The 27,275-nt window shown below is 55.4% G+C and overlaps 1 protein-coding gene across 12 annotated transcripts; it reads right to left on the reverse strand.

Moving 5' to 3' along the window:
- Window positions 1-27,274, reverse strand: TPD52L2 (TPD52 like 2). Of its 12 annotated transcripts, none has more exons than XM_037983034.2 (9): window positions 27,138-27,268; window positions 24,158-24,303; window positions 18,870-19,018; window positions 16,851-16,910; window positions 7,664-7,765; window positions 4,596-4,622; window positions 3,527-3,568; window positions 2,500-2,548; window positions 1-1,650 (listed from the first exon to the last, which is right to left on the reverse strand). In XM_037983034.2, exons 1-9 carry the CDS (start codon window positions 27,154-27,156, stop codon window positions 1,555-1,557), a joined length of 690 nt encoding a protein of 229 aa, XP_037838962.1. In that variant the 5' UTR covers window positions 27,157-27,268; the 3' UTR covers window positions 1-1,554. The 12 variants fall into 12 exon arrangements, 11 of the variants coding, with proteins under 11 accessions (XP_037838962.1, XP_037838956.1, XP_037838963.1 ...); XM_037983028.2 differs by lacking the exon at window positions 27,138-27,268 and adding an exon at window positions 26,647-26,925; XM_037983035.2 differs by lacking the exon at window positions 4,596-4,622 and having other exon boundaries at window positions 27,138-27,274.
- Between the last annotated feature and the right edge of the window lies 1 nt (window position 27,275).

The raw sequence follows: 27,275 nt of genomic DNA on the forward strand, positions 1-27,275 counted from the left end.
GACTTTCCCCCAAAGGAATGCTTTATTGACAAATTACCCATTATTATAACCTTAAGGAAAAGATACATCAGTTAACACCCGCGCAACCTGCCTTCGCACCACACCCCACAGGCCAATTTTAACCCTGGACAAAGGGCACCAAGCACTGGGGTTCCCTGGCCCCTGCATCTTTGTCCTGTGTGGAGTGCCATACCCAGGGGTGTCTGAACTGTCTGGGGACAGAGTTGTCAGAGGACACTTTGAGCTGAGCAGCCCTTCCCCTCCTGGGCGTGGCAGAGCCAGGCACACCACAGGCAGGCCCTCAGTGTCCTGCCAAGAGCCACTAAGGCACAGAGCTGCCCCTGCAGACCATGCCATCTGACATGCAGGGCCCTGGTGTGAGAGAGGCTGCTGGGGTGTGATCACTTAGTAACAGGAAGAGATCTTTGTAGCTCCTGAGAAAAAGGCAACAGCAATCCTGGCTGATGCCCATGCGCCACCCTCCACCTGACCTGTGGGGTCGTTTCATCCCAAATGCAGCAAGCAGGCGGGTTGGAGTCACTGACGAGTGCCAGCCGGGCCAGGCCCATGCAAAGGCAGCACTGAGAACGGGGGCACAGCTCTTTTAAAGGGTGCTAAAGACAGGCTTTTCCTTCTCTTGGCCCCCATTCCCAGAGGCTCAAGAGCCCTTTGGGGCAGAGCAGGGGAGCCAGTGGGAGCTGCCATGGTTGAGAAGAGAAGCAGGTTTTGTACACTGGGATGGAGTGTGCATGAAATCAAACACCCCAACTGGAACAGGCTGCCACTCAGACCAGGTGTAAAATTCCACACAGTGCTCACAACCATTAAGGAACTCTCATCTATATACATATAAAAATTATAAAGAAATAAAGCATAAGGCAATGTAAGGCTTGTATTTCAGCTTGAGTCCAAAGACATACTATTCTCTATGAGGCTAAAGCTGCTTTGCCTAATTTAAACTTTTTGAAAAGTCCACTGCATTTAAAAAAGAATGAATTTGCTTCCGTTAAAGCTAGACTAGCGTGACAATTAGGCAGCTGCTGATGATCGGTTTCCTTTCTGGGGGTCTCAGAAAACGGACAGTTTTCTTGTTCAGCATTTTGAGATAAAAGATTGTGTAACAGGTAGGACTTGCTGGGTGATTGTGTTCCTTCTGTGAGTCAGGGAAGGGGGAGGAGGAAGTCAGAAAATGCCACTTATTTGATGCTTAGAACTCTTCAGTCCTTCAAATGGGCTAACATGATTCCCAAAGGGAGCCTGGGCTTTGACTCAATATTCTTTCAAATCCTCCACCCTGTCCACTTCCTGCACCCCTGGGAAGGACAGCACAGTGATCTGTTTCATCTACAAACTTGAGTGTAAAACATCTGTGTACAAGACTGTGTTCTCTAAATTCATGCGAACGCAGCAGCCACATCTCCATGTGGATGGGCAGGACTGTCCTCAAAGCCGGCTCTGCTCATCCGCCTGGTTGGCTGCTCCGCTGAACAGAGTTGCGGCGGGATGCTGAGGGTGTGCTGCGTGTGCTCTGCAGCAGGCGAAGCGACCACAGGCTTAGAAAGGTGCGGGATCCGACAGGGGCTTGTCACCACTCCCCGCTGAGGAAGGGAGGTTGTCACTGCCGTTCTCTCGGTCACCCACAACCTTAGACTACGGGAGAGAAAAGATGACAGAAAAACCTGAGACAGAGCACACAGCACAAGGCAGACCCCAGGGCCATGCTAAGGGCTCTATAAAAGCTTATGTGACATGAACCCTGCTCAGCAGCAACAGGGAGCAGATCACGGACGGGCACCAGCTGAACAGGTCTCCAGAGGACGATGCCAAATGAAGACAGTGAATGCCAAACAGCTGCACACTGTATCGTTCCATTTACGTGACATTCTTGAAATGACACAATGATACGAAGGGAGAGTGGACTAGGGGTTGCCAGGGGTAGGGCGGGAGGAAGGTCGGCGCCACCAAGAAGGTACCAGGAAGGGCAGTGGGGACCGGGAAGGGCAGTGTGGAGACGTTCTGTGTCCTGAGTCAGTGCCAACGTCCTGGTGGGGAGGCTGCACTACAGGATTTTCCGAGATGTTGTCACGGGAAAGAACTGTGTAGGCCGGGCGCGGTGGCTCAAGCCTGTAATCCCAGCACTTTGGGAGGCCGAGACGGGCGAATCACGAGGTCAGGAGATCGAGACCATCCTGGCTAACACGGTGAAACCCCGTCTCTACTAAAAAATACAAAAAACTAGCCAGGCGAGGTGGCGGGCGCCTGTAGTCCCAGCTACTCGGGAGGCTGAGGCAGGAGAATGGCGTAAACCCGGGAAGCGGAGCTTGCAGTGAGCTGAGATCTGGCCACTGCACTCCAGCCTGGACGACAGAGCCAGACTCCGTCTCAAAAAAAAAAAAAAAAAAAAAAGACCTTTGTAAAAGGCTCAAGGAACCTCTCTGCATTACTTCCTACAACTGCATGTGAGTCTACGATGACTAGTAACAGTCCAGGTACAATTACCTTTATGGTCCCAACTCGGTCCTCAAATGACTTGAAGGTTGCAGAGTTCCTTTCAAGAGAGAGGGAAGAGTGTTGGTGTCAAGAGAAAAGGGTTGTGCTGCCCTCTAACTCAGAAGGGCCTCAGGGCGAGGGCCAGCCTCCAAAGGACCCTAACAAAATCCCAAGATCTCATGGCAAAAATGTGAGACAGCCAGGTCATTCCAGAGACCCCCCAGGTCAGAAGTGAGGTCGGTCATGCCCAACAGTCACGGGGACAGGTCCAGACATCACACAAGGCAACTGGAAACCCCCGACTGGGCAGCCGGGGGGATGTCGGCCCCCCTCTGCTGTACCCTACGGGGACACCCTGGGCTCCTGTACTGAGGTTATGAAAAGTCTGGAGTTCTTCACGCACATCTCTCAGAGAAGCGAAGGGAAGACCAAGGACACTTCTGGGACAGCAGAGTGATAAGGAGACAGAGAGGAGAAAGCAGGCCAGCTCCATCCCACTCAGTCCCTCCCACAGAACCAGATACCCCTCCCAGGCCCGGGGCCTCTAGAGACCAGCACGTCTGTGACACCCAGCCGGAGTCCCCACAAGGAGAACAGGACTCTCCTGAGAAGCGGGGCAGTGCCTGAAGGCACAGGCACAAAATAGGGACCATAGCTCTGGGTGTTTCCATGAAGGCTGAGACCCATAAAGTGTCCTGACTGACAGCCCACCAGGGCAAGTGCCAGGATCTGTGTGCCAGCCTCTCCAACCCCACCCCAGCTTGACGCTGCAGGCAGCCGGGGCCAACCTGGAAAGGACATGGCCAAGTTTGACACAAGGATCTCCTCTGGAGGCTGCAGGTCGAGAGCCTGATCCCTACCAGCTTCCTCGTCAGCCTAGAGGGGTCTTTACCAGCCCTTAGCATCAGGAGATTGCCAAGGGAATGGCGTCCTTAATTAATCCAGGGATATGGGAAGGGCAAGGTGTGACCGGCGGGAGCCGCCCCAACCCCCACCAGAGACACCCAGCTCTGGAGCTGCAGCGAGCATACGTTACCTCATGGCCGGCATACTTATTGAGTGGCGGATGGAGTAGCTGCTGCTTGGAAGCATGGCAGAAGCAGAGAAGGAAGCAAGAGTTAACACCAAGATCCACACACAACCCCAACTGGGCGGGGATGGGCAGAGCTGGGATTGCCCCACTCCCAGCAGTCGGATCAAGCTGCTGCCTCCACACCACGCCCCTGAAGGAAACTCAACCCCAGGGTCCTCCCTCAGCCTCACGGGGGGCACCCCAAGTCTGCCCCTCCACACAACGCCCCGAAGGAAACTCGACCCAGGGTCCTCCCTCGGCCTCACGGGGGGCACCCCAAGTTGCCCAGCACATAGCACTGGGGGAGGAGGGCACTGCCATAGGAAGTGTGAGGAGACCAGGCCTGGGCTTTTGAAAAGTGTTTGGGACCAGCAGCCTTCAGATGTCCTTACTTGACTTCAGCAAGTTTAAGGACCTTTTGGCAAAAGAGAAACAACCAGGTCAGGTAAAAACACATGAAATCACAGATTGCTCTGGGCCTGGCTCTAGACCTCCCGCTTCCAGCCAGAAGTGCACATGCGGGCGGCGCCCCGGGCTGGCCTAGAGGAGCCTGCTCTGGTCCACACGAGGGCCCTGTGGGAGGCACACCTACGGGCTCTCAGGTAGTAAGACAAAACTCCATCTGAAGGAAAACAAGGAAACAGGACCGATGTTGAACAGGAAGGTGGTGAGAGTCAGCACAGCCCTCCCCCATGAAAAGGCTCCTTCTCAGGAGTAAACTCAGGCGTGGACGCCAGGCCAGTTATTCACTGACCCGGGAGCAGGCAGCCCGTGAGCCTGGGTGGGAATGGGAAGCACGAGGAGGGACACAGAAGGGCCGGGGGGTTCCGGGGGGGGGCCTCTGCGTCGATCCCATGCTGCTGCTTTGTTCCCCGAGATGCAGCAACTGCCTGGCTGGGACTGCTGTCCTGGAAGCGGTGATCCCCCTTTCACCAGCCCTCTACCAGCACAGCTGCCCACGGGCCCTGCCAGAGTCCACCCTGCCCCAATTCAGAGAACAGTCTTCCACAGGCGTGTCCAGGCTCAGCCTTACCTAAAGGAGTGTGAAAATGGATGAGCCCTGGAAGGTGGCAGCAGGAGAGAAGAGGAAATGAAGTGTAAGCAAGGCAGGCCAGCACCCACTCACAACCCTCCTCAGGGAGCCCCAGGCCCCCTGCTCATGCTCAGCCAGGCCCAGCAGGGGAAGACCCTCCAGGACGGCTCCTCCATCCACATACCACCGGGAAGAGCAGCCCTGTCTCCAGTCTCCTCAAGTCCTGACTCAACAGGAGGCTCTCGCAAGCTCACGACTAGCAACTGCTTAGCCTCACGGCTGTGCACAGGAGGCCCCTGGGTCCAAGCCCTGTCCATGCCTTATGCCCCAAGGCACACCGATTTGAAGAAGCCACAGCACCTGGAGCGCAACTGGCCCCATCCAGTAGCACAAAGGTATGAAACGTGCCACAGCGTGACAGCTGGGTTTGGCCAGCTCCACAGAATGAGAGCGGCCCCTGTTCCCCAAAGCGCGTCAGCTGAGGAAGCACACACACCATGGGAGGATGTGGGACACCCTTGGCGCCGAGCACTTCTGCTCTGAGCTCTGTCCATGCACACGGACACCAACCTGGAAACCTGTGTGTCCAAGGGCAGCTGCCGCCACTCACTGCAGCCAGGCCCACTCCGACACGGAGGCAGCCACTGAAGAACTGATAAACGCTCAGCTCGCCCGCGGTCCTGAGACCACGGAGTCGGATGGTGACCTGCCCTGGTGTAAACGCCCCCCTCTGACCTAAATCCAGTTCCCTTTCCCCCCTCCCCATCACCTATGCCCAGGGGCACACCAAAGGCCTCACGGTCCGGGGCTGCCTGAGACGGGCCCGTCACAGACGTGGGTGTTGGGCAGCTGTCCCAAGGGCTTCCACGCAAGAGTAAGCCGGGCTCCACGGGGTTCATCGGCCCTAAACTCATGATATAACCCTCCTGGAACCTAGTCTTCACTTTCAGGAAGCAGTGAGCTCCCAACCTCAGTCTCTAGGTCAAGAGGTGGATGGGCCCAGACCTCAGAAACCACCTGTGACTGCCTGGGGAGATGATGGGGATACACCAGGGGCTCCAGACGTCAGAGGTCACACCACCACTACAAACATAAATGGAGGAGCAAGCAGGGCAGGACACACCAGCAAACAGGACCTCTCCACGGGCACCGTGAACACGCCGGCCAACTGGAGCGAGCTGGCTCGTCCCAGGTCAGCCTGAGGCCCCACTCACCCAGCTGGCTCCACGTACCAGGGCACACGTGCAAACACGTGGCACAGTGTGGCCAGGCGCACTGACAGCTGTGCCAGAGTCACTGCAACAGGAACTCTGCTCACTGCCAGCCATGCCCTGAGGCTACACGGCACAGGGGTCAGCTGCCAACACCAGGACTGAGCAAAGCGCGAGAGCCTTCCTCCCCATCAGAGGAGCAGACAGAGAACTGGGACCGTGTCCCTGTGCTTCCAGAGAAAAACAGGCCACACAAACAAATGCCCAGATCAAAACCCCAGGACTGGCCTGTGCACGGCTATGCCAATCAGTGCCGAGGGCTCCGCCTGACCCTTGGATTTCCACCACGATGCTCTGAACAAACTCAAAAGGGAGTGTAGACACTATGAGTGGGCAAACGCCCCCGATGGCTGGCATAATTTAGGCACAACAGACACCTGTTGCTTCCTGAAGATGCTCTGGTGAGACCGGCATTTTCGGGAAGAAAACAGCCCTGCAAGGCTGAGTGCAGCTGGAGCTCAGGGTGTCCCTCCTGGGTCCACAGCGCAGCAGCAGTGGGGACGACCTGCATTTGGAGGGTGCCCCACAAGGACCCCCCAAGTTCCAGCTGCTGGGGAGTGTGGCGCCCTGGGCGTGCAAGGGTGCACAGAGGAAACACACACGTTGCATACTGATGACTGCAGCTTCTCCAGAGGTTTAAAACTCTCGAAATAGAAGTTGCAGCGATGGGAGAGTAGATTACCTCAAACAAACAAAAATACAAGTGGGCACAGCTCCTGGGCAGTGGCCATCCCCTCTGCTTGGCAGGGTGGGTCCCTGGGTGTGTGGCCGTCTGTGTCCTGGCCTGTGGCTCAGTGGTCAGGGGAGAGCGCTGGCAACCACAGGCTGGGAGGCAGGACATACCTAACCTAAGGCAGGCAGACAGGCAGGCAGGGAGCTGGCCCAGCAGGAGATGTACGTATCTCTGAATCCTGCAGGGGCCATGACAGGGGAAGAGGGGAGGGCTGGATGGGGTCAGCACGGTGCCCCACTCACCGGTCCTCTAGGAACCCTGCACCCATCTTTGCCAGAATTGAGTCAGAACTACAGGGAGGCACTCCCTGAGATCCCAAAGCCAGAAGACCAGTTCTGAGATTGGGAAAGGAGTCAGGGCAGGGTGGGCAGCAGCACCCAGAAGTTGGTGCCAGGATGCTGGTGATGGTGACAACCTACATCATCCACTCCTACAACCCGTGTGAAAGAAGGCCCACCCGAGGCCCAGCTGGGGTGCCCAGCCAGGAGGTAGTCCGGCCAAGCATCATATCCGGGCTTCTGGCTCAATCCCCTCATCACCATGCTGTGGTCAGGGAGCCTAGAGCAGGGAAGGAAGAGGAAACGTGCCAGCCACAAAGCGCCGGCCCTGCTTACTCCTTGGCCCCTGCTTGCTAGGGAACACTGATGGCCGGGAGGCTTTCACCAGCCTCTGAGACCTGGAAAACACCCTCAGGAGGTACCATGCCGAGCACCTGTCCTGGAGATAGTGGAGGACTGCTGTCCCGCCCTGACCTGACTCTGACCCCCAGGGTGGAGTCGCTGCCTCTCAGTGAAGCTTCGAGGTGCAGACTCGTCCCTCACCAACCCTGAGCACGACAAGTTACCCAAAGCACTGGCGGCCAACTCTCCTTGAAGAACACAGAAATGACAGAAAAGCAGCCGACAGGGATGGACGAACCTCCCAGGCAAGGGGCCCACACGGACTGGTCAGGGCCATGATGGCCACATCCCCGAGCCAGTGTCTGAGACCTGATCTCCAGGCAGGCTTCCCGTAGTGCCTCCAACACCTCACCCCTGGCCAGCAGGGTCAGGGCTGGGTCTCACCTCATGTCTCCAAGCTTCCTGCTGATGGCAGAGCCCACTGTGGACAGGGCAGCTGAGGTCTTCTGTCCGGCCTGTGAGAGAGTTTCCTGAGTCTTCTTGTAGCTGGAAGAAGACATACCAGTTAAATCAACCAGACAGCATGGACGGGTCACCACTCACAGCCAAGCAAACAAAGCACTGGGAGCACGCCCGAGGAAAACTGAGGAAAGGAGCCGGGGCAAGGGGTGGACACTCGCCAGGTGTCTACGGAGCGGGTGCAGGCACAGAGCCCCTCAGCCCCCAGAGGCCCCTGCAGCCAGGAGCAGCCTGTGTGTTGCTCACTGAGCTCTCAGCGACCCTGCTGACTTTCGGCCCCCCAGCCCCGTGATGATGCTGCTTTCTCATCTCACAATCCAACTCCACCCCCTCACCTGACACCTCCTAAGCCCGCTTTCCTGTCTTCTCACAGCCCCTCTGACTGCAGAGAAGATGCCCCATTTGCCTGCTAGAGAGCGGACGGGCCCCGAGGTGCACGCCTGGCAGGCAATGCCAGAGCAGAAAGGCCTCTCGGTGCCCTGACCGGCCCATGCGTGCAAGGGTCCCTTTCCTCTTCCCAATGAGACTGTGCTGAGGGGAGAAAATGCTCAACCACAGCTGTGGGAACGAGCTTCAGAGTGGCCATGCAGCCCGCAAGGTGCCCCTGCTTCAGACAGTGGGGGCCCGTGTGCCTTCAGAGCATCGGACAGTTCCATTCCCAGGCCTCTTTTCACAGTGCAAGGGTCTGTCCCGGCCCCTAGTGAAGGCCCCGCTTCTATCCTTTCCAGCCCCCTCCAGTGTCCACCCACATGGGTATATCCCACCAAAGCAAAGCTCTGGGGCCTCGGCGTCCGCAGGACAGGCAAAGGGCAGCAGGCAGGATGCTGTGGCTGCAGGGATACTGTTGGGCCCACCATGACAGTCAACACCTAAAGTCGCCGGCCCTCATCCAGCTGCCACCGTAAACACAAAACACAGCAGCCTCCGACATAACCAAGTCCAAAATGCGAACCCACGACCACCTTCCCCACAGCTCCTCCCTCAGTGAAGCCAGGAACTCAAGGCTGAATGGAGACAGGCTCCCAGGGCCATCTTGGCATTACCAGTGCCAACCTGGAGAGCTGGCAAACCCAGCCAAGCCCTGACTGAGTGGCATCTGGGATGACTGGCGCCAGAGAAGGTGCAGGCTCTGCCCGCTCCCACTGGCGACACCAGGTCCCAACGATGGGCCTTCCAGAGCACTTACTCACAGGCCCTCCACACCACTCCCTGCAGGAGGCTCCTGTGTGAGCTGAGTGCTACCACTCTCCAGCCCCCAGCTGACAAGTGTGTGTGACCCACCAAGTGTGCCCTGGCAGCACATCCCAGCACAGCTCTCTCGTGCCCACCCCCAGCCCAAGGCCCAGAGGACACACTTTCTTTTCTTTTTATTTTTTAAGACAAAGTCTTGCTCTGTCACCCAGGCTGGAGTGCAGTGGTGCAATCTCAACTCACTACAACCTTCGCCTCCAGGTTCAAGAGATTCTTTTGCCTCAGCATCCCAGGTAGTTGGGATTACAGGCACCCACCACCACGCCCTGCTAATTTTGTTTTTAGTACAGATAGGGTTTCACCATGTTGGCCAGGCTGGTCTCGATCTCCTGATCTCAGGTGATCCACCTGCCTCGGCCTCCGAAAGTGCTGGGATTACAGGTGCGAGCCCCCGCGCCCCTATTATTTTATTTTATTTTATTTTAGAGACAAGGTTTCACCATGTTAAGGCTGGTCTCCTGACCTCAGGTGATCCGCCCGCCTCAGCCTCCCAAAGCACTGGATGACAGATTACAGGTGTGAGCCACCGCACCCAGCCCAGAGGACACACCTTCCCATCCAGACTCCGTGCAGCTGGAACCATGCCTGTTTTTATCTTTTTTCTTTTTTTATTAATAAAACATCAGGTATAAGTAACTAATGACCTGCTACATTTAGTTTCAAAAACACAAATTATTTTTTGTTGAGACGGAGTCTTGCTCTGTTGCCCAGGCTGGAGTGCAGCGGCGCCATCTCGGCTCACTGCAAGCTCCGCCTCCCGGGTTCACACCATTCTCCTGCCTCAGCCTCCTGAGTAGCTGGGACCACAGGCGCCGCCACCACGCCCAGCTAATTGTTTTGTATATTTAGTAGAGACGGGGTTTCACCATGTTAGCCAGGATGGTCTCGATCTCCTGACCTCGTGATCAGCCCACCTCGGCCTCCCAAAGGGTTGGGATTACAGGCGTGAGCCACCGCGCCTGGCCCCAAAATGCAAATTCTGAAGACATCTTTAACTTTGATTTTCCCTGAAATAACAAATGCATAAAACCATGTGAACGTTCTATGGTTCGCTGAAGCAAAGTCACCTGCAGCAGAGGATTCTAAAGTCCTCACAGCACCTGCATTTGTGCCCTAAGTGTGGAGATGGTGAAACCGAAGTTGGAGAGAAAACCGCCGCCTGTGCCCAGCCTTTGGAATGAGATGCGGGTCTTGAGTGTGACCTGTGGGTGGGTAAGTACCACCCACACGAGAAGGAGGGTCCTGAGGGTCCCTCAGGACCCAATGACCACTGAACACTGACACGATGTGCCACTGTGGTCAGTCCTTGCTGTGCCATAAACCACACTCAAGCCCCTGGGGGTCCCTCAGCCCTCGGCATTGCTTGGGTGTGGAAACGAGGGGTCACAAGGGAACCTCCTCTGGAAACAGGAACCTCCAAACTGGGATGGCCCTGGAAACAATGGGCATCACCTGCACCGCCTGAGGCCACCACCAGAGGCCACCACCAGCTCCTCTCCCGCCTTCTCTTCCTACAGCAGGTCCCTGCCCAACAGCTGTGGCTCTGACCTCTCCCTTCCCCTTCTCAGTCCCATCCTGGGCCTCCGAGGTAGCAGCAGCAGCTGTGAGGTCCCCTTCCAAGGCTCACAGCGCTGCAGGCCTGTTCTGAGAGCCTCAAACACGCAGGCACACACATTCCTCAGAGGACCAGAAGGCTGGGGAAGCTAAGCCAGGAGGAAGGGGCAGGGGTCAGAGCCAGCATCTGCACCCGGTAACTAGTTTCAGCTCTACTTGAGGGCACCAGGCCGGGCAACCGCAGCCAGCACCCATTTGGGAGTTCCCAAGACCTTCCAGGAAGAGAGCCCTGGACAGACAGCAGTTTTGTCCCATGCCAGGAGCTGCCCCTGGGCAGCACAGGGCATCTGGTGGACATCCTTGCACTCCCCCTCTCCTGAGTCTTCCTCTGGGGGCTACCCCCACTCCCACTCAGGGTGGACAAGTGATCCAGGCCTGGCCAGAGCACACCACCTCCCCGGCCACAGCCATTAGTCCAGGGAGACCCATATGGGACCACACTGTTGGGCTGCAGCAGTGGGGGGCAGGGACTTCTCTGCCAGGTGAGTGCTCCCACCTCCCTGTTTGATTGATGCTACCTTGAGTCGTGCTTTCTGTCACCTGCAACCAAAACAACTCCAAGTGAACCAGCTTGTAACTGCAGGATCGATACAATGCCCCTGTCAGCACTGAGGTTTTTAGTTAGCTCTACCTATAAATAGAATGCAACAGGCAATCATCTTACCACTCACAGAACACAGCTGCTCTCGCATTCAGACACAACCCACTGAGGAGAATGTGGCCACATCGCAGCCTCATGGGGCCAAGCATCAGCGCTATCCTCCACCCGCCGGCCACATTCTTCCTGTCCCTCCTCCGGGCACCACTGGCTGAAAGGATCTACAGACATGTGGGTCAGGAAGCAGGAAGCTCTTACTGCCTTCCTCTGCAAGAGCTCTGGGCAGTGGAGGCACACCCACGGCCCACCTCCTGAAGCTGACTAGGAGTGGCACCAGCCAGGAGGAGCACGCGCAGTGGCCACATCCTCGGGCCCCACCTCCTCAGCCATATCCCTTCCGCCTGGGCCGTCCGGGCAGAAACCACCACCCTCAGCCTGGGCCGTCTGGGCAGAACCACCTTCTACTCTGGAACCGTCTGTCTGACAGCTCTCCCCACAGAACTCAGGGGAATGGCCTCTGCCAGGTGACGCACTGGCCGTCTGCTTCCATGCTGAGCCACACGCTTCCCCAGAGGGGTCAGGATGCTAAGCGTTGCACTGAGCTCCCTGAAACACTATTTATTTGAAATAGGATCCCGGCAGCTTTATGTCAGTTGGTTTTACAAAACAGCACTGAAGTCTCCTGAGACTATTTTCAGATTGAGTCTGCACCGTGCGTCTGCCTGATGCCCAAACTGCAAGGATGACCAGATGACCGTCACTGACCGTCACTGACCCAACCTAGGGAACACCCGCTACCCAGCAAGGTCACTGTCCGTCACTGTCCCAACTTAGGGAACACCCGCTGCCCAGCAAAGTTACTGTCCATCACTGTCCATCACTGACCGTCACTGTCCCAACCTAGGGAACACCCGCTGCCCAGCAAGATCACTGTTCAACGCAGCCCGAAAGACACAGCCCACCAGGGTCCCTAGAACACCCAGGTCAACGTGCCATGAACCGCCTGAGTTTCTGACACCAGCTTCCCACTGTGACACCAGACGCAAAGGCCCACGTGCAGAGTGCCGGCCTGGTCCCCCAGGACCTTCAAGACAAGCTCGGCAGCAACCACTTCCTTCCAGCGCAACACGGGAGGACGTTCTGCCGCAACCATTACAGTGCTACCTTCTAAATAACAGACGGAAAAATCCCACAGAGACTATTTTAGAATATTCCCCTTCTCAGCTTAAAGACATTATAATCAGATCAGAGCACAAGTAAATGAAGTGCTATTATCCAGCTGAAGGATCTCCAAATATTAGGAGTCACTCTGAACCACGCCGCTGACACACACATATCAAACTACCCACAGTGAATCCACACTGGCCAACGCTCTGACAATGTGGTGCCTCCCAGACCACGAGGACTTCACATTTCCAACCACGTCCTCCACCACGCCCTCCCGCCAAGAACTACCCCAAAGGAGGAAAGGAATTGTGAGAACCCAGCAGCTGGAGCCAAGCAGGGAAAAGGGTTAGGGTTGGAACACACAAAAATTCGCCACCAACAGAATCAGGCCAACTGGTGTCGTCCACCTTGTGCACTGCTGGAAGCCAAGGAGCTCTATTAGTCAGAAATGCAGCCAGGACCAGCGCAGGCCTCTTATATGAGGGATGCATATATCAGGCAGAGGGGAGTTTTAAGTGTGGTCAGGTGGCTGAGTGAGTTTCTTTCAGCTACTATTCCCTGTTCCACAATAGTCTAAAGGATAGTTTACCTGAGAGAAGAAAAGTTATATTAAGAAAAAATAGCCAGCAAATACCAAAAGAAGCTTTGTGCCAAGTGTGCACAGCCAAATTCCCTGACCGAGTGTCAGGAGGCGGAGAGGAGGCAGGAGGAGGTGCTGATGGTACAGGTACTCAGGAGGCGGAGAGGAGGAAGGAGGAGGTGCTGATGGTATAGGCACTCAGGAGGCGGAGAGGAGGAAGGAGGTGCTGATGGTACAGGCACTCAGGAGGCGGAGAGGAGGAAGGAGGAGGTGCTGATGGTACAGGCACTCAGGAGGCAGAGAGGAGGAAGGAGGAGGTGCTGATGGTATAGGCACTCAGGAGGCGGAGAGGAGGAAGGAGGTGCTGATGGTACAGGCACTCAGGAGGCGGAGAGGAGGCAGGAGGAGGTGCTGATGGTACAGGCACTCAGGAGGCGGAGAGGAGGAAGGAGGAGGTGCTGATGGTATAGGCACTCAGGAGGCGGAGAGGAGGAAGGAGGTGCTGATGGTACAGGCACTCAGGAGGCGGAGAGGAGGAAGGAGGAGGTGCTGATGGTACAGGCACTCAGGAGGCGGAGAGGAGGAAGGAGGTGCTGATGGTACAGGCACTCAGGAGGCGGAGAGGAGGAAGGAGGTGCTGATGGTATAGGCACTCAGGAGGCGGAGAGGAGGAGGAAGGAGGAGGTGCTGATGGTACAGGCACTCAGGAGGCAGAGAGGAGGAAGGAGGAGGTGCTGATGGTACAGGCACTCAGGAGGCGGAGAGGAGGAAGGAGGAGGTGCTGATGGTACAGGTACTCAGGAGGCGGAGAGGAGGAAGGAGGAGGTGCTGATGGTATAGGCACTCAGGAGGCGGAGAGGAGGAGGAAGGAGGAGGTGCTGATGGTACAGGCACTCAGGAGGCAGAGAGGAGGAAGGAGGAGGTGCTGATGGTACAGGCACTCAGGAGGCGGAGAGGAGGAAGGAGGAGGTGCTGATGGTACAGGTACTCAGGAGGCGGAGAGGAGGAAGGAGGAGGTGCTGATGGTATAGGCACTCAGGAGGCGGAGAGGAGGAGGAAGGAGGAGGTGCTGATGGTACAGGCACTCAGGAGGCGGAGAGGAGGAAGGAGGAGGTGCTGATGGTATAGGCACTCAGGAGGCGGAGAGGAGGAGGAAGGAGGAGGTGCTGATGGTACAGGCACTCAGGAGGCGGAGAGGAGGAAGGAGGAGGTGCTGATGGTACAGGTACTCAGGAGGCAGAGAGGAGGAAGGAGGAGGTGCTGATGGTATAGGCACTCAGGAGGCGGAGAGGAGGAGGAAGGAGGAGGTGCTGATGGTACAGGCACTCAGGAGGCGGAGAGGAGGAAGGAGGAGGTGCTGATGGTATAGGCACTCAGGAGGCGGAGAGGAGGAGGAAGGAGGAGGTGCTGATGGTACAGGCACTCAGGAGGCGGAGAGGAGGAAGGAGGAGGTGCTGATGGTACAGGTACTCAGGAGGCGGAGAGGAGGAAGGAGGAGGTGCTGATGGTATAGGCACTCAGGAGGCGGAGAGGAGGAGGAAGGAGGAGGTGCTGATGGTACAGGCACTCAGGAGGCAGAGAGGAGGAAGGAGGAGGTGCTGATGGTACAGGCACTCAGGAGGCGGAGAGGAGGAAGGAGGAGGTGCTGATGGTACAGGTACTCAGGAGGCGGAGAGGAGGAAGGAGGAGGTGCTGATGGTATAGGCACTCAGGAGGCGGAGAGGAGGAGGAAGGAGGAGGTGCTGATGGTACAGGCACTCAGGAGGCGGAGAGGAGGAAGGAGGAGGTGCTGATGGTATAGGCACTCAGGAGGCGGAGAGGAGGAGGAAGGAGGAGGTGCTGATGGTACAGGCACTCAGGAGGCGGAGAGGAGGAAGGAGGAGGTGCTGATGGTACAGGTACTCAGGAGGCAGAGAGGAGGAAGGAGGAGGTGCTGATGGTATAGGCACTCAGGAGGCGGAGAGGAGGAGGAAGGAGGAGGTGCTGATGGTACAGGCACTCAGGAGGCGGAGAGGAGGAAGGAGGAGGTGCTGATGGTACAGGTACTCAGGAGGCGGAGAGGAGGAAGGAGGAGGTGCTGATGGTATAGGCACTCAGGAGGCGGAGAGGAGGAGGAAGGAGGAGGTGCTGATGGTACAGGCACTCAGGAGGCGGAGAGGAGGAAGGAGGAGGTGCTGATGGTATAGGCACTCAGGAGGCGGAGAGGAGGAGGAAGGAGGAGGTGCTGATGGTACAGGCACTCAGGAGGCGGAGAGGAGGAAGGAGGAGGTGCTGATGGTACAGGTACTCAGGAGGCGGAGAGGAGGAAGGAGGAGGTGCTGATGGTATAGGCACTCAGGAGGCGGAGAGGAGGAGGAAGGAGGAGGTGCTGATGGTACAGGCACTCAGGAGGCAGAGAGGAGGAAGGAGGAGGTGCTGATGGTACAGGCACTCAGGAGGCGGAGAGGAGGAAGGAGGAGGTGCTGATGGTACAGGTACTCAGGAGGCAGAGAGGAGGAAGGAGGAGGTGCTGATGGTATAGGCACTCAGGAGGCGGAGAGGAGGAGGAAGGAGGAGGTGCTGATGGTACAGGCACTCAGGAGGCAGAGAGGAGGAAGGAGGAGGTGCTGATGGTACAGGCACTCAGGAGGCGGAGAGGAGGAAGGAGGTGCTGATGGTACAGGCACTCAGGAGGCGGAGAGGAGGCAGGAGGAGGTGCTGATGGTACAGGCACTCAGGAGGCGGAGAGGAGGAAGGAGGTGCTGATGGTACAGGCACTCAGGAGGCGGAGAGGAGGCAGGAGGAGGTGCTGATGGTACAGGTACTCAGGAGGCAGAGAGGAGGAAGGAGGAGGTGCTGATGGTACAGGCACTCAGGAGGCAGAGAGGAGGCAGGAGGAGGTGCTGATGGTACAGGCACTCAGGAGGCAGAGAGGAGGAAGGAGGAGGTGCTGATGGTACAGGCACTCAGGAGGCGGAGAGGAGGAAGGAGGAGGTGCGGATGGTACAGGCACTCAGGAGGCGGAGAGGAGGGAGGAGGAGGTGCTGATGGTACAGGCACTCAGGAGGCGGAGAACACGGAGGAGGACATGCTGATGATACAGGCACTCAGGAGGTGGAGAGCAGGAAGGAGGAGGTGCGGATGGTACAGGCACTCAGGAGGCGGAGAGGACGGAGGAGGAGATGCTGATGGAACAGGCACTCAGAGGTGGAGAGAAGAAAGCAGGAGATGCTGATGGTACAGGCACTCAGGAGGCGGAGAGCACGGAGGAGGACATGCTGACGGTACAGGCACTCAGGAGGTGGAGAGCAAGAAGGAGGAGGTGCGGATGGTACAGGTACTCAGAGGCAGAGAGGAGGAGGGAGGAGGAGGTGCTGATGGTACAGGTACTCAGAGGCAGAGAGGAGGAGGGAGGAGGAGGTGCTGATGGTACAGGCACTCAGGAGGCGGAGAGGAGGAAGGAGGAGGTGCTGATGGTACAGGCACTCAGGAGGCGGAGAGGAGGAAGGAGGAGGTGCTGATGGTACAGGCACTCAGGAGGCGGAGAGCACGGAGGAGGATGTGCTGATGGTACAGGCACTCAGGAGGTGGAGAGGAGGAGGAAGGAGGAGGTGCGGATGGTACAGGCACTCAGGAGGCGGAGAGGAGGAAGGAGGAGGTGCTGATGGTACAGGCACTCAGGAGGCGGAGAGCACGGAGGAGGATGTGCTGATGGTACAGGCACTCAGGAGGTGGAGAGGAGGAGGAAAGAGGAGGTGCTGATGGTACAGGTACTCAGAGGCAGAGAGGAGGAGGAAGGAGGAGGTGCTGATGGTACAGGCACTCAGGAGGTGGAGAGCAGGAAGGAGGAGGTGCGGATGGTACAGGTACTCAGAGGCAGAGAGGAGGAGGAAGGAGGAGGTGCTGATGACACAGGCACTCACAGGTCTGACTGGGTCACTTTCTCATTCCACTCTCCAAGTTTCTCAGAAGTTTTCACATAGCTAAAAACAGAAAGTCTACAGTGAATTATTTAGAAGAACAATTTTAAGTCAGGCATCAAACTGCAGGTGAGGTTCCAGGGAAGACAGAGGAGGACCACCTGGCAGGAACATCAACTCTACAGACAGCCCAAAAACAGGGTCCACTGCCTCAACCAGGCCCTGTGCAGGCTCCAGGCCGCCAGGCGAGCTGTGGGTATGGCGGAACTGATCGTCCCCTTTTCCGTCACCCGGCAGTAGCCCCTGGTCTCTCACTAGGAGATTCTTGGGGAACAGCACTGCTGTGGGGGACTGGAAGGGCACAGCCCACAGCTCCAAACCACCACGGGGATTCAAAACTTACGATGTCCTAGGATAAAAAAATGAGTTTCTCGTATGTGAGATTTATGAAATGGGACTTGATCTGTCATTCTGTAGGGACATGGCTCCTGGGAAACATTCCACGCCCGCCCCCCCTTGTAGGGTATGTTTCAGAGAAGCCATGTGGACAGGGCCAAGTGAGAAAGCAGCATTCCCCAAATTCAGAGAGCTGAGTGACATCTGGGACAGACGTCGCAGGGTTACAGGACCATGCAGTCATGGAGGGTCAGAGGCCCTAGGGTTGTGGGACCATATGGTCATATATGTTTGTTTTCTTGTTTTTTTTTTGAGAAAGAGTCTCGCTGTGTCGCCCAGGCTAGAGGGCAGTGACATAATTTTGGCTCACCGCAACCTCTGCCTCCTGTGTTCAAGAGATTTTCCTGCCTCAGCCTCCCCAGTAGCTGGGATCACAGGTGCGCACCACCACACCCAGCTAAACTTTTGTATTTTTCAGTAGAGACAGGGTTTCTCCATGTTGACCAGGTTGGTCTTGAACTCCTAACCTCAGGTGATCCACCCGCCTCAGCCTCCGAAGTGCTGGGATTACAGGCGTGAGCTACTGCGCCAAGCCCATGTGGCCGTATCTGGGTCAGAGGCTGTGACCATGCCACACCCACAATAAGGACCACAGAAAAACCATTCTTGCTAAAGACCTGATCAGTGCTCCCTTGAGTCTGGACACTGAAACACAAGTCTTCCTATCAATTTCCACCCGGACAACTAGCCAGTGTGTCTGCCTTTTTAAAACACATAGAAGCCGGGTGTGGTGGCTCACACATGTAATCCCAAGCATTTTAGGAGGTCAAAACAAGAGGATTGCTTGAGCCCAGAAATTGGAGACCAGCCTAGGCAACAAAGCAAGACCCTGTCTCTATAAAATGTGAAAAAATTAGCCAGGCACAGTGGCACACGCCTGTAGTTCCAGCTACGAGGGGGCTGAGTTGGGGGATCGCTTGAACCCAGGAGGTCGAGGTTGCAGTGAACGACTGCACCACTGCACTTCAGCCTGGGTGACAGAGCAAGAACATCTCAAAAAAGAATTTAAAAAAAAAAGGACGGTGTGGTGGCTCATGCCTGTAATCCCAGCACTTTGGGAGGTCGAGGTGGGTGGATCACAAGGTCAGGAGTCCAAGACCAGCCTGGCCAAGATGGTGAAACCCCATCTCTACGAAAAATACAAAAAATAAAATAAAAAATTAGCCGGGCGTGGTGGCAGACGCCTGTAATCCCAGCTACTTGGGAGGCTGAGGAAGGAGAATCACTTGAACCCGGTGGGCAGAGGTTGCAGTGAGCCAAGATTGCGCCAGTGCACTCCAGCCTAGGTGACAGAGTGAGACTCTGTCTCAAAAAAAATAACAATAAACGAAGTACACAAAAATTTAAAAATAAATAAGACACACGCAGACACCAAGCTCTTTGAAAAAACAAGGCACAGTCCCTGGGCCTAGGGCTCAGAGCCTCTCACTGGCTCCTTCCAAACAGGCCACTCAACTCCATGGCTGCAACTTGTCCCTGGGTATGACGATGCTCCTCACATGCCAGGGGCGTGTGTGGTGCACGTTCTTTTCAGCCCCCGGGGGTGCGCCTGGGGCAGGTACCTACGCGTTAGAGACCTGTACATCGTGCCAGCTCCTGGACAGGTTCTGTTTCAGCCCCCCCAGGGTGGAGAGGCCCAGCCTCCTCTTGAGCTCTCCACAGTGCCTCTCCTTGGCTGCCAGGACCTGGCGCAGAGTGACAATTTCCTCTTCCACCTGCAAAGCATGCAGTCGACATGATGAGCCATCACTACTGCAGGAAGTGACTAACATCCTCATGCACAGTGCCATGAGTTACACAAGAACATTCCGCTTACTGAAGCATTAACTCGTCCTAGGAATAATAGCGTCTACAGCAGACATCTGATTTTTGGGTTTTGGTTTTTTTTTTGAGACGGGATTTCACTCTTGTTGCCCAGGCTGGAGTGCAACGGCGCGATCTCGGCTCACCGCAACCTCTGCCTTCCAGGTTCAAGCGATTCTCCTGCCTCAGCCTCCTCAGTGGCTGGGATCACAGGCATGCGCCACCACGCCCAGCTAATTTTGTATTTTTAGTAGAGACAGGTTTCTCCATGTTGGTCAGGCTGGTCTCAAACTCCCGACCTCAGGCGATCCACCCACCTCAACCTCCCAAAGTGCTGGGATTACAGGCGTGAGCCATCGCGCCCAGTCAGCAGCCATCTGTTTTCATCTGGTACTAGGAACTTGACTCCAGAGAACTGTCCCATGCACCGGAGCTAAATGGTTCTGGGAGAGCTACCAATCACTATGTCCATTTGTGGTCATGAGGAATGGCCCAGGATGACCATGCCAGGCTTGTTTCATGCCAGGCTCTTTCCTGGGACTGGGCATGGTATTAAAAAGGTAAAGACCCTGGCCGGGTGCGGTGGCTCATGCCTGTAATCCCAGCACTCTCAGAGGCCAAGGCACGTGGATCACGAGGTCAGAAGATCAAGACCATCCTGGTTAACACAGTGAAACCCTGTCTCTACTAAAAAATACAAAAAATTAGCCAGGCGTGGTAGCAGGCACCTGTAGTCCCAGCTACTCGGGAGGCTGAGGCAGGAGAATGGCGTGCAGCTGGGAGGCGGAGCTTGCAGTGAGCCGAGATCACACAACTGCACTCCAGCCTGGGCAACAAAGCGAGACTTGGTCTCAAAAAAAACAAAAAGAGGCCGGGCGCGGTGGCTCAAGCCTGTAATCCCAGCACTTTGGGAGGCCCAGACGGGCGGATCACAAGGTCAGGAGATCGAGACCATCCTGACGAACATGGTGAAACCCCGTCTCTACTAAAAAAATACAAAAAACTAGCCGGGCGAGGTGGCGGGCGCCTGTAGTCCCAGCTACTCGGGAGTCTGAGGCGGGAGAATGGCGTAAACCCGGGAGGCGGAGCTTGCAGTGAGCTGAAATCCGGCCACTGCACTCCAACCCGGGGGACAGAGCGAGACTCCGCCTCAAAAAAAAAAAAAAAAAAAAAAAAAAAGGTGAAGTCCCTGGCCGGGTACAGAGGCTCACACCTGTAATCCTAGCACTGTGTGAGGCCAAGGCAGGCAGATTACCTGAGGTCAGGAGTTTGAGATCAGCCTGGCCAACACATGATGAAACCCCATCTCTACTAAAAATACAAAAATTAGGCAGGCGTGGTGGTGCGCTCCTGTAATCCCAGCTACTTGGGAGGCTGAGGTAAGAAAATTGCTTGAACCCAGGAGACAGAGGTTGCAGTGAGCCGAGACCGTGCCACTGTACTCCAGCCTAGGTGACGGACCGAGACTCCGTCTCAAAAACAAACAAACAAACAAACAAAAACAGTGAGGATCCCTTTCCCTCAGGGCTCTCCGTCTGGGCTTGGACAATAGAAGCTGGAACTGTTGGCAGCCAGGCACCGTCTGCACTCATCGAACTCCATATGCAGGGAGGAGGAGGCAGATGGCCAGAGACCGGGGGACAGAGAAAAAGCCCTTAGGAAAACACTTGTGTTCCTGAGATCAGTTCCAAACCTTGGCAAGAGTCAGTTACACGAACCTAAAGGTAAATTATCTTCTGTGCTTCAGGTAGTTAAAACTGAGTAACAGAAAGATGCCTGAAAATGAAAACTTGACCTTTCTCAGGTCTTTAAAAAAAAAAAAAAAAAAACATGACTTCTGAAAGGGGCATCATTCAGTTTTGCCACTTTAGAATGAGTTCTCAGTATCTTCAGCTCATATATGACTAGCTTCTCTTTAAAAATTCTCTTTCTTGGCCGGGCACGATGGCTCACACCTGTAATCCCAGCACTTTGGGAGGCCGAGGGGGGCAGATCACCTGAGGTCAGGAGTTCAAGACCAGCCTGACCAATATGATGAAACACCGCCTCTACCAAAAATACAAAAATTAGCCAGGCGTGGTGGTGGGCTCCCGTAACCCCAGGTACTCGGGAGGCTGAGACAGGAGAATTGCTTGAACCTGGGAGGCAGAGGCTGCAGTGAGCCAAGATCGTGCCATTCTACTCCAACCTGGGCAACAAGAGCAAAACGACTCAAAAAAAAATCTTTCTTGCGTGTAATGCCAGCACTATGGGAGGCTGAGGCAGGCGGATTACCTGAGGTCTGGAGTTCAACACCAACCTGGCCAACATGGTGAAACTCTGTCTACTACAAATACAGAAATTAGCCAGCCGTGGTGCTGTGCGCCTGTAATCTCAGCTACTCGGGAGGTTGAGGCAAGAGAATCACTTCAACTCAGCAGGTGGAGGCTGCAGGGAGCCGAGATCACACCACTGCACTCCAGCCTGGGTGAGAGAGACTCCATCTTTTAAAAAAAAAAAAATTCTCTTTCTTTGGCTGGGCACAGTGGCTCGCACTTGTAATCCTAGCACTTTGGGAGGCTGAGCCAGGCAGAACTCTTGAGGCTGAGAGTTCAGGACCAGCCTGGCCAACATGGTGAAATTCTTGTCTCTACGAAAAATATAAAACTTAGCCAGGTGTGGTGGTGGGCGTCTGTAATCCCACCTACTTGGGAGGCTGAGGCATGAGAATCACTTGAACCAGGGAGGCAGAGGCTCCAGTGAGCTGAGATCATGCCACTGCACTCCAGCCTAGGCGACAGAGCGAGACTCTGTCTCAAGAAAAAACAAAACAAAAAAGCAATACAGAACTTCACCTTGCAAGGGCCGGGCACAATGGCTCATACGTGTAATCCCAGCACTTTGGTAGGCTGAGACGGGTGGATCACGAGGTCAGGAGTTCAAGACGAGCCTGGCCAACATGGTGAAACTCTGTCTCTACTAAAAATACAAAAATTAGCTGGGCGTGGAGGCACAGGCCTGTAATCCCAGATACTCGGGAGGCTGAGGCACGAGAATCGCTTGAACCCGGGAGGCAGAGGTTGCAGTGAGCTGAGATCGTGCCATTGCACTTCAGCCTGGGCGACACGGTGAGACTCTGACTCAAAAAAAAAAAAAAAAAAAAAAAAAGAAAGAAAGAAACCCCGTCTCTACTAAAAATACAAAATATTAGCCAGGCGTGGTGGTGGCGCCTGTAGTCCCAGCTAATCGGGAGGCTGATGTAGGAGAATGGCATGAACCCGGGAGGCGGAGGTTGCAGTGAGCCGAGATCGCGCCACTGCACTCCAGCCTGGGCGACAAAGAAGAGACTCTGACTCAAAAAAACGACTTTAAAAAAAAAAAAAAAAACTTCATCTTGTAATTCAACTCTGAAAAAAAACCTTGTGGGTTTAGTTTCTAAAGTTGCATACTCTGAAATAAAATGGAAAGCAAAGTCTCCTTGGACTTCCTGCTACTCTCCTTTAATCTTCTAGGCTGGAAATAACTGTGTGATGTCCTCAGGATCTGAAACCGGGTCCTCAGGCCCAGTGGCACAACCAACCTTACTCAGACCTAGGCCTGGACCCAGATTCTGGAATTAAACTATATCACAGGGTGATTCACAGGGTGAAAAGAACTCTTGGCAGTTGCTTTGACTAAAAATTATGGTTGGAGGCTTTTGTTCTTTTTTTTTTTTTTTTGAGACGGAGTCTCGCTCTGTCGCCCAGGCTGGAGTGTGGTGGCCCGATCTCGGCTCACTGCAAGCTCCGCCTCCCGGGTTTACGCCATTCTCCTGCCTCAGCCTCCTGAGTAGCTGGGACTACAGGCGCCCGCCACCTCACCCGGCTTGTTTTTTGTATTTTTTTAGTAGAGACGGGGTTTCACCATGTTAACCAGGATGGTCTCGATCTCCTGACCTCGTGATCCACCCGTCTCGGCCTCCCAAAGTGCTGGGATTATAGGCGTGAGCCACCGCATCCAGCTGAGGCTTTTGTTCTTAATTCCTATATTACTCTTAAGGGACTCTCACTTAAAGAAGATCACATAGGCCGGGCGCGGTGGCTCACGCCTGTAATCCCAGCACTTTGGGAGGCCGAGGCGGGCGAATCACAAGGTCAGGAGATCGAGACCACGGTGAAACCCCGTCTGTACTAAAAATACAAAAAATGAGCCGGGCAAGGTAGCGGGCGCCTGTAGTCCCAGCTACTCGGGAGGCTGAGGCAGGAGAATGGCTTGAACCCAGGAGGCGGAGCTTGCAGTGAGCCAGGATCGCGCCACTGCACTCCAGCTTGGGCGACAGAGCGAGACTCCGTCTCCAAAAAAAAAAAAAAAAAAAAAAAGAAGATCACATAAATACTTTTTACAAAAGAAGTTTCTGTTTTGTTTTTGAGACAGGGTCTCGCTCTGTCACCAGGCTGGAGTGCAGGGAACAATCACAGCTCACTGAAGTCTTGACCTCCTGGCCTCAAGCATCCTCCCGCCTCAGCCTCCTGAGTAGCTGGGACTACAGGCACCTGCCACCACACCTGGCTAGTTTTTGGGGGTGGAGACAAGGTCTCACTGTGTTGCCCAGGTTGCTCTCAAACTCCTGGGCTCAAGTGATCTTCCCACTTTACCACCTTGTCCTACCAAAGCACTGGAATTATAGGCATGAGCCACTGCATCCAGTCAAAATAAATATTTTTAAAAGAAAACTTAAGATCCAGGGCAGAGAGATTCACGGGGTTTTAAAAATGATTCTCAAGTGTTAATTCCAACAGAGACACTCCCAGTAGATGGCCACTCAGAGGCGGTTCGTGTATGAACGCTACTCATGGAGTACTTCGGAAGGGCCAGGCACAGAGGTGTGGGAAGGAAGTCACGCCCATCTCCACTGCCAGGTGGCTCTGAGTCCAGTGCACGGAGCTGGGCACATACAAAGAGAACCCCGTTATCAGCAGGAACACAGAGCAGGGTAGGTGATCACCCGAGCGTGGCCAGTACCCTGGCCTCTCACTAATCCAAGAGGGTCTTAACTCCAATTCACCCCAGGACACACAGCCAAGCCACAGCACCTTGGTAAGCTCGGCCCTGAGCTCCTCCTCCTCAGCCTCTGTCAGACCCTCAGTAGCAGGAGTCCGGGCAGCCACACCTGTGTCGACAGGGACATCCGTCATGGAGTCAGACAGCAGACCTTTGTTAGGGGAATTCAGGTTGATATCTGCCAGAGACAAAAGGAGGCCACAAAGCGCCAAGTAAGTTATTTACTTCCAAGTAAACATGGTAGAGGTCTCTAGCAGGACAAAAGCAAAGGTGGGAGTGGGTTATTTACTTCCAAGTAAACATGGTAGAGGTCTCTAGCAGGACAAAAGCAAAGGTGGGAGTGGGTGAGACCCTGGAGACGAACACCTCTTCTCTGAAAGGTCTGTGAGGACAGCGTGGGCAGTAGATGAGGGCGGCCACACCTCAGGCCACCTGAGATGAAAAGCCAATGCCACCTGTGCTGCTTCAGGGCACGAGAAATGCCAGCCCAAGGCAGCCAGACCCTAACCAGTGAGAATACTATCTTCAGAGGCAGGAAACCCTTGCTACAAAGAAACCAGATCAATCTAACAGAGCTTTCACTTTTTTTGTGTGTGTGTGATGGAGTCTCACTCTGTTGCCCAGGCTGGAGTGCAATGGTCTGATCTCAGCTCACTGCAACCTCCGTCTCCCAGGTTCAAGTGATTCTCCTGCCTCAGCCTCTGAGTAGCTGGGATCACAGGTGCGCGTCACCATGTCGGCTAATTTTTGTATTTTCAGTAGAGATGGGGTTTCACCATGTTGGCCAGGCTGGTCTCCAACTCCTGACCTTCGGTGATCCGCCCGCTTTGGCCTCCCAAAGTGCTGGGATTACAGGTGTGAGCCACCGCACCCAGCCACATCTTCCACTTTTTTAAAAAAAGGAACTTAATACGGTTAATACACACAATAAGCATCACTTTCCACTCAACACATCTGACAGGGCACATGCTAAAACGACATACTAGGAGCACATGCTGGTCATTCAGCTCCTTCCGGGAGTTAGCAAAACAAAATTCCCTTTACCTCCCGCTTCTCATCCCCCAGTCAGGAAGCCACCACAGGCGGAGAGCTGCAGAGCGGTGTGCTGCCGCCACACACCTCAACTACACCCAGATCACATTCAAATTCCTGTAGCCACTGTTTTTTCTTCACATCAAACGCATCTTCCTGACTGCACTAAAAGTCTACAAGATTTCACATAAGGAAAAATAGTCTATTTTGATTCTCTCTAAATCCAAGCACATGATTATTGTAACATTTTCCCTGTTGAACACAACATTCTGAAAAGAAACAGGCTTACTGCCAGGCGTGGTGGCTCACCTGAGGTCAGGAGTTCGAGACCAGCTTGACCAACATGGTGAAACTCCGCCTCTACTAAAAATACAGAATTAGCTGGCGTGGTGGCACGCGCCTGTAGTCCCAGCTACTTGGGAGGCTGAGGCAGGAGAATCACTTGAACCCAGGAGATTACAGGCATGAGCCACCATACTCGGCCAAAAAAAAAATTTTTTTTTTTAAACTAAAAGAAAAACTGGCTGGGCGTGGTGCTTCATGCCTGTAATCCCAGGCCTTTGGGAGGCTGAGGCAGGCGGATCACCTGAGGTCAGGAATTCAAGACCAGTCTGACCAATACGGTGAAACCCCGTCTCCACTAAAAATACAAAAAATTAGCCCGGAGTGGTGGCAGGCGCCTGCAGTCCCAGCTACTCGGGAGGCTGAGGCAGGAGAATGGTGTCAACCTGGGAGGCGGAGCTTGCAGTGAGCCCAGATGGCGCCACAGCACTCCAGCCTGGGCAACAGTGCGAGACTCCAACTCAAAAAAACAAAAACAAACAAAAAACACCCTCCAGAATAATGCAGCACCCAGGAATTATAAAGTTTAATATGTGGCCAGGCGCAATGGCTCACACCTGTAATCGCAGCACTTTGGGACGCCGAGGCGGGTGGATCACAAGGTCAAGATATCGAGACCACCCTGGGCAACATGGTGAAACCTCGTCTCTAGTAAAAATACAAAAATTAGCTGAGGGTGGTGGCGGGCGCCTGTAGTCCCAGCTACTCATGAGGCTGAGGCAGAAGAATGGCTTGAACTCGGGAGGTGGAGGTTGCAATGAGCTGAGATCGCGCCACTGCACTCCAGCCTGGCGTCAGGACAAGACTCCGTAGGAAAGGAAAGGAAAAAGGGGAACGGGGAAAGGGGAAAGGGGACGGGATGGAAGGGGAGGGGGAGAGAGGGAGGAGGGGAGAGGGGAGGGGAGGGGGAGGGGGAAAGAAATTTAACATCCCTCTCTTCAGCCCCAAAATGGAAGACAAACTTGTCTCATATTCTCAAGATTTTAATCTCCTGGGCTGGCTCCATGCCCCTCAGGGGCCATCTCCTACTGCTCCGGGGTGACTGTTCTGGAAACAGGCCTGGTAAGCTGGGTGTGCCCCTGACTCACTCCGCCCCTCTCCATGAGGCAACCCCTAAGTAGGCTGAGCTCCCAGCAGAGCTGCTTACCCAAGGGGAGCTCTGCTGAACGCGAAGACTGTTTCACCATCCCTTCTCTGCTCGGGAGCCGCCCTCCACACCTCGGACTGGGTCCAGGGCCAGAGAGCGTGAACCCGAGGGCCCCGCGCAGGGACCGGGGGGTGGCAGAGCAAGCAGGAGCCGGGCGCGGGGTGGGCGGCATAAACGAGAGCTGCTTGGAGCGAGGGAACCCCAACTACGGGAGCAACGGCGGACGCCAGGGAACCACACCTCGGAGCGGTCCCAGGGGAGACCGGGAGGGCGGCTGGAGAGAGCCCAGGAAGCGGTCTGGGCCGCGGGCAAAAGACACACACACCGCAACCATCATAAGCTTCGAGGTCAGTGGCCCGGGAGCTGAAGAGGGGCCGCGGGGTGGGTGAGCAGAGACTGAGAGGACCGAGAGTCGCAAACGACCCCGGGAGACGGGGAACACCGGACGGCCTGGGCCCATCTGCTGCGGAGGCGCCGGGCCCGGCAGGTACCTTGGCCGGCGGAGTCCATCTTCAGACGGCGACCTGGCCGCTGTCGCGGGCGCTGTGGGAGCCGAGCCGGCGGCGCCGGGAGTACCTGGCCGCGTACACACTAGCCAGCGGAACTGCCTCGGCCCCGCGGCGTTACGT

This window comes from Chlorocebus sabaeus, chromosome 2, assembly GCF_047675955.1.
Source record: "Chlorocebus sabaeus isolate Y175 chromosome 2, mChlSab1.0.hap1, whole genome shotgun sequence".
In the NCBI taxonomy this organism is placed as follows: Eukaryota; Metazoa; Chordata; class Mammalia; order Primates; family Cercopithecidae; genus Chlorocebus; species Chlorocebus sabaeus.

Excerpts from the sequence above, each read along its gene's own strand:
- TPD52L2 (XM_037983028.2), bottom strand. The coding sequence starts at position 26,818 with ATGCCGCCCACCCCGCGCCCGGCTCCTGCTTGCTCTGCCACCCCCCGG. Across the intron at positions 7,766-16,850 it reads AAAGTGACCCAGTCAGACCT|CTACAAGAAGACTCAGGAAA; the intron begins GTGAGTGCCTGT and ends GTCTTCTTCCAG. Across the intron at positions 4,623-7,663 it reads AGGAAGCTTGGAGACATGAG|GGCTCATCCATTTTCACACT; the intron begins GTGAGACCCAGC and ends GCCACCTTCCAG.